Here is a 13,055-nt window from a genome sequence, read left to right as displayed (position 1 = left end):
GCCCAAGGGCTCTGGTGGGTTTTGTTGACCCCGGACCTTTTGTTATCTGATGTTTGAACTATTTTAAAAAATGCCTATATCAAAATTTGTATCGGATGGGTTTGGGAAAAAAGGGTTAGGGTGGGGGGAGAGGGTATTTGCCCTCGGATCTCTTTTGACTCTTAAAAAGAGATTTCCAATCAAATAAGCCCTCTCTGAACTTTATACGATCATCCATTCCATAAGAACCATATATGCCCCCAGGGCATAATTTACAACGCCTGTCCCCAGGCCTTGGGGGGGGGGGCTGTATCGACACCCAGGTTTTTCGTATCTAACCTCTGAACTATTGTTTAACAAAATAGCGATCTCAAAAATTTTATCGGCTGGGTTTGGGGAAAAAAGGGTGTACGGGGGGGGGGACTAGTCACCGTCAGATCTCTTTTTACTCTTAATAACTGAACTAGAACTTTCAATTTCCAATCAAATGAGCCCTCTCTGAAGTTTATACGAGCATCCCTTCCATAACAACCGTATTTTACCCCAGTGCATAACTTGGAGTGCCTGCCCCCGGGCTCTGGGGTTTTGTCGACACTGGAGTTTTGTTATCTGACATTTGAACTATTTATAACAAAATGACCACCACAAAATTTTTATCGGATGCATTTGGGGAAAATGGGGCGTGGGGGGATAGTCGTCCTCCGATCTCTTTTGGCTCTTAAGAACTGAACAAGAAATTTCAATTTCCAATCAAATTAGCCCTCTATGAAGTTAATATGAGTAGCCCTTCCATTTTAACCATATATGCCCCTAGGTCATAACTTACAACGCCTTCCTCCGGGCCCTGGGGTTGTATCGACACCTGAGTTTCGCTATCTGATCTTTCAACTTTTTTTTTAACAAAATGGCTATCTCAAAACTTTTATCGGATGGATTTGGGAAAAAAGGTCGTGGGGGGGGGGGGGCTATTGGCCCTTCAATCGAACTTTCAAAAGAACTTTCAATTTCCAATCAAATGAGAACTCTCTTAGGTTTATACGAGCATCCTTTCCATAAGAACCATTTATGCCCCCAGGGTATAACTTACAATGCCTGCCCTCGGGCCCTGGGGGGGTTGTGTCATCCCCGGAATTTCTGTCAAATGATCTTTGAAAGTTTTTTTTTAAATTACCATCTCAAAATTTGTATCAGATGGGTTTTTGGAAAAAGAGCGTGGGGTGGCTAGTTGCCCTCTGATCTCTTATTACCCTTAAAAACAAACATGAACTAAGACTTTCAATTTCCAATCCAATGAGCCCTCTCTGAAGTTTATAGGAGTATCCCTTCCATAAGAACCATGTATGCCCCCAGGGCATAACTCGCAACGCCTGCCCCCGGGCCCTTGGGGGTTTTTGTTGATATCGCAGTTTTGTTATATGATCTTTGAACTATTTTTACAAAATGGCTATCTCGAAACTTTTATCGAATGTGTTTGGGATAAAAGAGCGTGAGGGGGTGGAGGTAGTTGCCCTCCGATCACTTCTGACTCTTTTACTGACGTTGCCTTTACTATAGGCAACGTATAGCGTTGCCTCTGATTTTTTTTTATTATTATTATTCTATATTTATTTTTAATATCTCTTTTTTTTTAATTGTTACTTGTTTGTGTTTATTTCAGTGATGATTTGGTTAGTTATATAATTCAGTAATTATGTACTGGTTGCGTTTTTATGGCACTTGGTACCTACCAAGTGACATATAGCGATCGCAACTTCTGTCGGTCTGTCTGTTCCGGTTTTGCTACTTTAGGCACTTGCAGGCAACCAAGGACGATGAAATTTGGCAGGTGTATCAGAAACTAGACCAGATTAAATTAAAAATTTTCATTTCCCCGATTTGACCATCTGGGGGGGGGGGGTTAAATCGGAAAAATTAGAAAAAAATGAGGCATTTTTAGCTTACGAAGGAGTGATTGGATCTTAATGAAATTTGATGTTTGGAAGGATATTGTGTTTAAGAGCTCTTATTTTAAATTCCGACTGGATCTGGTAATATTGCGGGGAGTGGGGGTCTAAAATCTTGGAAAACACTTAGAGTGGAGGCATCGGGATGAAACTTGGCGGGAAAAATAATCACAAGTCCTAGATAAGTGATTGACATAACCGGAACAGATCCGCTCTCTTTGGGGGAGTTGGGGGGAGGGCTAATTCTAAAAAAAATTAAAAAAAATGAGGTATTTTTAACTTACGAAGTAGTGATCGGATCTTAATGAAGTATGATGTTTGGAAGGATATTGTGTCTCAGCTCTTATTTTAAATTCCGACCGGATCCGGTGTCATTGGGGGGGGGGGTCCTGAAATCTTTGAAAACGCGTAGAGTGGAGGGATTGGGATGAAACTTGGTGGGAAAAATAAGTACAAGTCCTAGATACGTGATTGACATAGGATCCGCTCTCTTTGGGGGAGTTGTGGGGGGGAGGTTAATTCTAAAAAATTATAAAAAATGAGGTATTTTTAACTTACGAAGGAGTGATCGAATCTTAATGAAATTTCATCTTTGGAAGGACCTCGTAACTCAGATTTCTCATTTTAAATTCCGACTGGATACAGTGTCATGGGGGGGGGGACCGAACATCTTGGAAAACCCTTAAAGCGGAGAGATCAGGATGAAACTTGGTGAGAAGTCCAAGATATGTGACGGAAATAACCGGACCGAATCCGCTCTCTTTGGTGGAATTGTGGAAGGGGGAGGGGGGTAATTCAGAAAAAAAATGAGGTATTTGTAACTTACAAATGGGTGATCAGATCTTAATGAAATTTGATCTGGATCTTTAGAAGGATCTTGTGCTTTAGAATTCTCATTTTAAATCCCGACCAGATCTGGTGACATTGGGGGGATCTGGAGGGGGAAAAACGGAAATCTCGGAACCTGGAAATCTTGGAAAACGCTTAGAGTAGAGAGATTCGGATGAAACTTGATGGGAAAAATAAGCACAAGTTATAGATATGTGATTGACATAATTGGAACGGATCCGTTCTCTTTAGGGGAGCTGGGGGTTGTTGATTTGGAAAAATTAGAAAAATTGAAGTATTTTAACTTAAGACCGGGTGATCGGATCTTAATGAAATTTTATATTTAGAAGGAACTCATGTCTCAGAGCTCTTATTTAAAATCCCGACCAGATCTGTTGACATTGGAGGGTGTTGGAAGGAGAAACCGGAAATCTTGGAAAAAGGTTATAAATGTCTTAGATACCTGATTGACGTAACCGAACTGGATCCGCTCTCTTTGGGGGAGTTAAGGGGTTGGGTTCAGTGCTTTGGCGAGTTCTGTGCTTCTGGACGTGCTAGGGCGATGAAAATTGGTAGGCGTGTCAGGGAGCTGCACAAATTGACTTGATAAAGTTGTTTCTCCCGATTTGACCATCTGGGGAGCTGAAGGGAGAGGAAAAATTAGAAAATTGAGGTATTTTTAACTTACGAGTGGGTGATCGGATCTTAATGAATTTTGATATTTAGAAGGCCCCGTGACTCAGAGCTCTTATTTTAAATCCCGACCGGCCTTAAGCTTCTGATTTTCCTTTTAAAGCAACCTATTGATTTTTAGAATTTTGCCAGAACTCATACCATATGAGCTCTTGGCTCTTCCGATTTCGTCACAAGTGTCATATGAGCTCTTAGATCTTTTTAAAACATATTTGTGCTTTGTTTGTAACCGGTTGTTAAGCCAGCATGAATTATATTTAATAAAGATGTCGTCCAATCCAAACACATAGATTGGTCCTTATGGGCTTGCAACTCTTGGATTTCTTGATCGTTTAGGGTTCGCTGGACTTCCTTCCATACTAACATGCTCGCATCCACTGGGCCTTTTCCTTTATTCCACATCTCCGAATGCCCACTAAGGTAGAGTATATTTTTGACCTGATTTGGCCACAAAGCATGTCTACCGTCCTTCAAACTCTCCAAATAAGCTGACTCAAGAAGCCGAACTTCAGGTAGCCTAATTGTTTTCTCCCAGAATTTTACCATTCTAACTAATCTAACACTCTTCAAAGCGGAAACCCTCAAATCTCCTTTCAATACCACTGAACTAAACGAATCCTTCAAGCCTAAAATTCCTTTAAATATCTTAGATTAAATACTTCTTACTTAGTGGCTTTACCGAAACCCCAAACTTCAGACCCCCAATGTAGACCAGAAACTACTTTTGTCTGGAACACTTTGCGGAATCCTCATAGGAGCTAGCTGGCCTAAATTACCTCTCAAAAACATATTTGTTAATCAATTACCCCTTAAATCATAATCTTGTACCTGCCTAAACATCCCCTTTAGCGCGCTAAAACTTAAAACCCAGATGAACAAATTCCTCTTTAACCTCTAACATCACTCCTCCAAAATCAAATCTACCTCCCCTTTGCTCCCAAATACTAAAACTACTGACTTCTTAGCATTTAACCCTAAATCCTTCTTTTCTAAATTTTATTTCATTACATCTAATTGCTTCTGAAGATTCTCTCCACCATTAGAGCTATATCATGCGTAAATAACGTACATAGTGTAAACCAATCCAAAGATAAATAAGGGACTCCATTACTTTTCATAAAACTCTAAATCATTAACGAACAAGGAGAAAAGCTTAGGAGATGAAGTACATCCTTGTTTCACACCCAAATAAGATGTAACCAGCCTAGAAAATTTTCTCATAAACTTCACAACAAACTTCATCCTCCGAGACATATCAGCTAGGACCTCTAGAAAATAATACGGCAAGCCTGTTTTTAACAGACTTTAAAATTAACAACCTCCTATATGCTGAGTCAAGAGCACTTTTCAGGTCTAAAAGAGCCACAAATAGTCAAAATTAGTTACAAATTTAGAAATAGCTAAATAAATAGCTACAAATTTCCTTCTCAATATTTCCAAAGTAAAAATATAGTTAACGGTGATGAAGGTTGATCTGAATCCCGCTTGCACCGGACTGAGTATTTCCTCCTTATCTAACCAATCTCTAAGCCTAAATTCCAAAACCTTGCAAAATAGTTTACTTTCCACATTCCCCACAAAGATGTACCTTTCATGTAACTTTTTATTACCTTTCTTAAAAAGAGGCACAGCTACCGAAGTGTCGAGAATGTCGAAGTGCTTTCGAGAAGAGATAAATATATACACAAACAATTATTGGTCGTTTAAAGAAAGTTGATAGATAATAAGTATTTAAATATACAACAAGTCTTTTTTTTAGCTAATGAAAATGGGGGAGGAAATGATGGCAATTAATGAGCAACGCAATGAATTTGACTCACACATTGACATAATTCAGTCTTGCTTAACAGTCGTCCAGAAGTGAGATTCGTGTTGATGTTCAACTATCAAGAGCCTTTAGTTATTTCTTTCCAGAATTCAGTCTTGATGAACAGCCATCAAGAAGTGAGATTGGTGATGAAAATGGTGAAGTTTCACTTTCAAGAGCCTTTAGATATTAAAGACAATTTTAGATATATTTTTAAACATGTTATGGCCGCCCCATTGAACAGGTTCTTCTTATCAATCGTACCGTCGTAATTGGCGACAAACAGTTTTGTTTTACATTGACTTAAATGATATATTTCAAGCTTGCTAAACAAAAACCATCAATATACGTAACTTATAAATGATACATCGACTCTGTGTAGCAATAGTCACTATCATGAAAGCTTAAGAAACGATATATTGTGAATGCTAAAGTCTTAAAGCTCTTTAAAAATACATCTCATCTAAATTCAACGCGTTTCAAGTGTTTGAGCAATCTTTCCTAAAGAATTAGTTTGAGCAATCTTTCCTAAAGAATTAGTTTGAGCAATCTTTCCTAAAGAATTAGTTTGAGCAATCTTTCCTAAAGAATTCTGATGAAAAGTAGAACTGTAGTGTAAAAAATGAGGTTGAGGAAGAGGCCGTCTCCCTCATATACCGTACGTAATAATTTGTGTTCATTTGAAGTTTTAAATGTGCATTTTAGTTTTAGCTGAATAAAAAGCTTTGTATATTTAATTTCTGAATATTTTTAGATTAAGCCAGGCAATCCTCTTCCCTACCTGCCCCTCTCCGTATAAATATTCCCTGGAAAGTTCCTCCAGAATTTTTCTTCTGCGTGGAAGAATCCCCCCACAGTATATTACCCCCCCCCCCCAAAAAAAAAAAAAATTATCATGTTTCCCAATAACAAATGCTATGTACGAACAATGGGCGAATTGTCATCCCAAAAGGCATAGTTATTGGACTTTTCAGCTATGCTGAATCATATAGATGTATCAGGATTATTCTCAGGTGTCTGTGGGAAAAATAAGGACGTGGAAGGGGGACTAGTTGTCCTCCAACTAGGCAACTAGAGATACGCAACAGAGGGATTTTCATTAAGGCCAATTGAACTATTTTGAGAATCGGCATAAAAAGCCAATTCTTTTGTATTTCTATTGCTATCACAGCTCTGCTCTTTAAGAGTTTCGGAAACAATTAGACCAAGTCACTCTTTAACTTTCACTCGTAAAAGTTTCAACTTAATTCTATCAGCCGGTCACTGTATATTTGGTTGAAATATCAAGAATTTTTACAGGTAATAAATATCACAGGCAAAACTTGGCATTTATGTTGATATGACAAAAACTTTGTTGATATGAAAAAAAAAGCATTTATATGAAGAATAATTGCTAGCAGTAATGAAAAGTTTACTAATTTAATTATGAATATTTATAAGGACCGTGAAAAGACCTGAAACATCCAAGCTCAAAGTACTCCTACCGCTTCACATACATATATATTTTTTTATATATATATATATATATATATATATTCTATTTTCACTTTGTAATAAAATATTTTTAAACTGTTATATATTTTTTTCATTTTAAGTACAAATTGAAAGCTAATGTTGTCTTAGAATCATGGAGTGATATCTCAATGATACTTACTTGGCGTAGGTTAGGCGAATAAACTCTTATGGGGAATGCATTTACAAACCCAAACTAGAGTTTTGATTTTTTGAAGACAAACATTTTTAATTTTCAGATCCTTATTGGATTACCAACAAGTTGAATAGTAAATAGGCTGGATTTCAATAAGGCATCTGAATGAAACAGTTTGTGGTTACGAACTGTAAGTAAGGAATGACCCGGCTCAATATCAATCGAAACTCTAAAAAATGGAATTCTAATACCAGTAGATGCATCAAAAGAATTCAATTTTTCTGCTGATTTTAAAAATATAAGTTTCATCACGTACCCATCAAAAGTTATGAGCCTGAGAATATTTTGCTTATTTTCGAAACAAGAAAGAAACACCCCCATAAAAGTCATAGAATCTTAATGAAAATAACACCATCAGATTTAGCGTATTAGAGAACCATATTGTAGAGGTTTCTACCTCCTATCTGCAAAAATGTGGAATTTTGTATTTTTGCCAGAAGAAAGATGACGGATGTGAGTTTTTTTTTTTCCCAGGAGTTATCGTATCGACATGGGGGACCATAAAATGTAACCATAAAATTTACGCGCCATCCTCCATAAACTGTTAGATGGTATTGTTGATTTTTCGACATTAGCACTAGTTTTCCTTCTAATTTGCCTTCTAACGGAGCCTTCGGTTACAAACAAAGACCTTTTTCTTCTTCTATCCATTTTTGTTTTTTCAAAGTACGGTAAAAACGGGATACTGTCCCACTAATACAAAATATTCGGGCAAATAATAATTGCCAAGAAATATTCAAGCAATAATCATAAAAAATAATATTGAAAGAGAAAAAGGAAAAAAAAAGATTTGCTTCTATTATTTTCCTAATAAAAAAAATACCTTGCTGAAAATTGGATATAATCCGGCTACTTTTTGACGGTGTGTTCACCTGGGGAAGGGCTCACGGGAGGCGTGTGCCTCAGATTTTGAAAAATACCTTTCTTCGGATGTATTTCCATTTGAAAATGTTTTTTGGTATTTTCATTGAAAAACTAAAAACAGAAAGATACAGTTCTTCTCCCTAGATTTTGAAAAATATGCTTTATCCTACCCCGTAGATATACAGGGATTGACACCATTGATTTTTGAATGCTGCTTAAGTACATACTTTTAGTGTCTTATAATTTGTATTTAAGCATGCTTCAATTTGTTTATCTTGAAGAAATCCCCGTTTATGGCAATTTTTAAAATGCTTGGTTATTCCCTGTATTTATACGAAAATTTTAAGTGCTCTTTTCTTCATTGAAAATGTCAAGTTTCGCACTTGTACGAGTTTGTTTCGAGTCTATGTATGAGTAAAACAAGTTTAAAGTAAAAATTAATAATAACATAAAAAACTAAGCGAATTTAATTTCCCCCATTGACCGATATATTTCACCGATTGAATGGACTCCATTTGGATTCTTAATGACCATTCTGTATTCAATATCATACATTTCAACAGATTTTAGGCTATTGAAGATGTTAGTATCGTGCCCTGGTAAATTCACCAAACACTATTAATTAGCCCTCCAAATGCATGCATTATCTCTCAATGACTTTTCTAACACTAAATACTTTCGTAACTGTCTTACCTTACAGTCCTGGGTTGCATCAGAAACGAAAATTGCTCGGCCTTTAAATTGAAACAGCTCATTGAATAAAAATAAAACAACGAAACAGCCATAAAAATTAGCAACTCATTTATCCATTTTCGCTCTCCTGTATCATAACATTGAATTCTTGTTTTGCTGAATATTGGGCACCAGAGACAGCACAGTAGAACTATTGCCCATATAAAAAATCATGGGACTTCAACCAATTATATGTTTTTCCCTCGCCACTTGTTATGGGTCTTGTTTGATGTTGGGTGTACACTTCGTTAGAAGTTTTGTGTGTCAGATCATCTGCTGGCTCAAAATGATTAAAACAATTTGTTTTTGGGGTAAGACCCCAGACATTGGCCAAAGAACTTTGGGCAAATATTGCCTATAGATAGTAGTGGTTAAGTGGGCATCATTTGCTGCTTTCCATTAAGAGTACATTTACAGCCCACTTCCTGTTAGACAAATACGCACGATCGATTAACTCACACTTTTAGGTCTCCAGATAGCTAGGAGCAGAACCATATCCAGGGGAGGGGGTAGACCCCCCCCCTGAATTTTCTGTTCGGTTTCGCAAAAAAATAACAAAAATGAATAAAAATTTTACCCTTCCACACAAAAATTCTGGATGCGGACTTGAACAGGATGCTCTACAATACGGTATATTTGGTAATGTTTCGGTACAACCAAATTGTCTTGTATATTTTGGTTTTACTTGCTCCTTTTCCCTCGGATATTGATTGTCGTATCCAGGACCATTACCCTTCTGGGGGCTAAAATAACTTCAATAATATGAAAGTTGCAACTTGGAATGTTACGACGTTAAAAAACAATATCGTATCGACATTGAACAAACGAATTCGGATGATTCAGACTGGACTTATCAGGAGTTTCAGAAACACATATCCACGGTATAGGAAGCATGAAATGAGGTGAAACAGAGTTTGTTTAATCAGGCAGACCGAATGGGGTACATAAATAGGGAGTAGAACTCATGATGAACAGGGAAGCTGCTAAGTTTTGTATAGATTGGAAAGGAATCAATTATAGAATACTAATCGTTCATTTTATGACTATACATTGCAGGAAATCAATTATAGTAGCATATACCCCTGCAAAGTGGACTGACGGAGATAGTATTGACTCAGATGAATTTTTTTTGCCCTTACAGGAACAAATGGATCGAGTCTCAGGTAGAAATATGGCATTTTTATTAGAAGATTTTGGCACCCAGGTATCCTAACATAGGTGAATTTGGTGTACCAAAAAGAAACAGTAATGGCTACAGACTGCTGCAGTTTTAAAGGTGTAACATTCTAGTGCACTGCTGCAGTTAAGATGGGAAATGAGGTTGGCAGCTGGTTTTTTATTATATCGAGGCTAAGTAGGGTTGTGTCCTATCCTTTATCTTAAGGAGCAAGGAAAAGGCTATGGAAGAACACAACTTTCCTGGACTCAGATTATGCTGATGATCTAAGCATTCTCGATGAATGTGTGAGCAAAATGTATAATCTTTCTTAAGTTTAGCGAATTCAGGGTGCTAGAATTGGTTTGAAAATTAAGAAGTCTAAGTCACAAAGGCTAGAAAAAAGTAAAGATGAAAAGGTGACATTGGTTAACAAAAAGATTGATAAACTGGACAGCTTCATTTACCTTTGCAGTACTAATAGTTAAGATGGCGGGAGCAGTGAAGATGTTGAAAGTGGAATACTCAAGGCTCACGGTTTTTTTTTCAGTAGAAAAAAGTTTGGGAAAATATGAAAATAAGTCTGTGAACCAAGATTAGAATGTGGGAAACTACAGTGATGACAATGGTCAAAAATGGTTCTGAAGTGTGGGTGCTCTGGAAAATGGTCGAAGCATTACTAGATGTTTTCTAGAGAGACCGCTTACAGATTGTTTAAGGTACCCAGCTGACTGACCGTATTTATTACATTAGGCTGTACGAAAAGTGTAGATAAATCTCACTTTCTAGGGCTATAATTAAAAAAAAGTTTAGATGGCTAGGGCATGTTCTGCAGATGGAGGATGGTGGTTTGTCGAAGATTTTCCTATCCGGCCAACCTTCCTAAAGCTAAACGGAAAGCAGATCATCCGCGGTTGGGGTGGGAGGATGTCGTAAAGAGAGATATGTCGTAAAGAGAGATATGTCGGGAATGGAAACTACCTAGGAGGGTGTGACGAGGGAGGTTCTGAATAGATTAGGATTTAGGAGAAACGTGTGGAGCTGCTTTTGCTATAGGCGGCTTGGTGCTGCGGTAAGTTGTTAGTAGTAGTAGTTTATTTTTCAGTTATTCTTTTACCATATTTTTATTGTTAATTGCTATTTAGAGAAATGGCTCTTTTATTGTATTAATTAAAAAAAAACTTTTCCCACGGAAAAGTTTTTCTAAGAAAAGTAAAGAACTACATGAAACCAAAAATGAGCAAAGATAGTATCAACTAATCTAACAAGCGTAAAAATACCACGAATCCCCATCAATAAATAAATGAAACCCAAAACGAACAGGAGTACAATAAATCCACGAGTCAAACTCAAAGCGAGCAGAGTTTAACATGAATAGGACTTTGAGCCCCATTGTCTTCTAAAGAAAAGAACTTAATTTGCAGTTTACTAAAAAAAGAAATCCAAATGAATGTGCATTGTGCATATACACATGCTGATATTTATTCCTTAAAATCTTAATATTTTTTTTTTATATATTACAGTTATAAAAGTGAAAACATTAAAAAAAAAAAATTTCTTTTTGGGTTTCATATATTTATTGATGCTGATTTGTGGTAGTTTTGCGCTAGGTAGATTATTTATTCTAGTTTTACTCATTTTTGGGTTAATGGAGTTCTATACTTTTCTTTGAAAAAATCACTTTGTGGAAATTGTTTTTTATCTATTTTTCATCAGTTTTTGTTTGTCTTATATCGAGTTAGTCTTTTTCAGGGAAAAATAAAATAATAGTTTAAATGTTCTCGGTTTTTTAAGAGCTTATAGTTTGGCCTGCTATTTGTATGCTGGAAAAAGTTTTTCAACAATTTTTAACAAAATATACACTTTTGAAATTCTTGACACAAATTGTAGTGTTTACTTTAATTTTATACCTCCTCTAGTTGACCTGAAAAATAAAACTTAATACCATTCCCAAAAGATTCTACCCATAATCTTTGACAATCCAAGTTGTCAACGATTATGGGTACACGTACACTATGGGTACGCTTACACACTTTTGATTTCGTTACATTTTAAAACATGAGGTAGGAATAAAAGTATATGAATTTGAACTTAATATCCTCAGTTAATCTTGGGATATTGCTGAGATGTCTTATTGGAGACCAGTAGACACACGCGTTTCGATTTAATCCATGCCCGTTGACAGCTTGGATACGCTTACACACTTTTAATTTCGTTACATTTTAAAACATAAGATAGGAATAAAAATATATGAATTTAGACTTAATATCCTCAGCTAATCTTGGGATATTGCTGAGGTGTCTTATTGGCAACCAGTAGACACACGGTGCGTTTTTAAAGCAACATTTAGTTTTTAAGCATACTGGGCAAGGTACACAATTGTGGAGGGTTGACCTACCCAATAACCCTAGATATATAATTGATAGTTGCTAGACCGTTCGGCGTTCGGCTATGCTGAACAAAACGGTTGTCTAAATATTTTGATTGGAAGTTTTTGAAAAATTATGAGCGATATTTGCAAATCTCTGAAAGTTTTTCGTATTTCATAATTGCGGTCCCTTTTTTTCTGTAGATAATTTAGATTGTTTGTTTTTCCTTTTTTTGAAAATACTAAATTTTCTGTTTAGAGGAGGGCTGATTGGCCTCTAATCCCTCTTGACTCTTAAAAAAAAACAACTAAAACTTTTAATTTTCAATCAAATTAGCTCCTTTAAAATATCATTAACATTACTGGCTATGATAGAGTAGCGCTGCCAATGATATTGCTTTTTTTTATTCTTACCAAAATTTCTTTTTATTCGTACCAAAGACACTAATAATCAATTTTAGACGGGAATAAAGAAAACAAATATTCAAATGATTTCTATTGTGTTAAAGCTTTTTGTTTTTCAAAATTTTGTATTTATTTACCTGTTCTCTTCAAGCTTTTACTTTTTCAATTCCTGTATTTAGAAAATTTGTGTTTAAACCACTCCTGACTTTTTTTTTTAGTAAGAAAGGGAAGGAATATTAGGAAAAAGACGTGTTTTTCCTTTTTTCTATTGCTTGAGGGTAGCGGTGGGTAAAAGGGCGTTATTTGTCGCTTCAAAAATTGAAATTCTCTGTCTTGCATCTCAAGGTCGTAAGCTTTTGATGAAAGTATCAATTTTAATAAAATTGCCAATCTGTGTGAAAAGGAAATAGATGTTCACAATTAGCCAGTAAAAAAACGCACATTTACTCGGCTATGTAACACACATTTACTATGCTAATTAAACTGATAAACAAAATGCGGCTTGCAATTCCGTCAATCAAAAAAATAATTTGAACTCAAGCGAAGTGCAAAGGGAACAAATTTGATACTTT

General features: G+C 36.1%; 1 protein-coding gene across 3 annotated transcripts in view; it reads left to right on the top strand.

Annotated features, from left to right (window-relative positions):
- The window catches only part of LOC136030291 (uncharacterized), a 40,335-nt gene extending 34,348 nt beyond the window's left edge, over nucleotides 1–5,987 (top strand). For all 3 annotated transcript variants that reach the window (XM_065709155.1, XM_065709154.1, XM_065709153.1), the window contains exon 7: nucleotides 5,203–5,987. In XM_065709155.1, the coding sequence (XP_065565227.1) occupies nucleotides 5,203–5,237 (35 nt within the window). In that variant the 3' untranslated portion in view covers nucleotides 5,238–5,987. The remainder of the gene's footprint in view (nucleotides 1–5,202) is intronic.
- The last annotated feature ends 7,068 nt before the right edge of the window (nucleotides 5,988–13,055 follow it).

Source organism: Artemia franciscana, chromosome 8 (assembly GCF_032884065.1).
Source record: "Artemia franciscana chromosome 8, ASM3288406v1, whole genome shotgun sequence".
Taxonomy (NCBI): domain Eukaryota; kingdom Metazoa; phylum Arthropoda; class Branchiopoda; order Anostraca; family Artemiidae; genus Artemia; species Artemia franciscana.
Note: the sequence above shows the minus strand (reverse complement) of the source record. Positions and strands in the feature narration are given on the sequence as shown.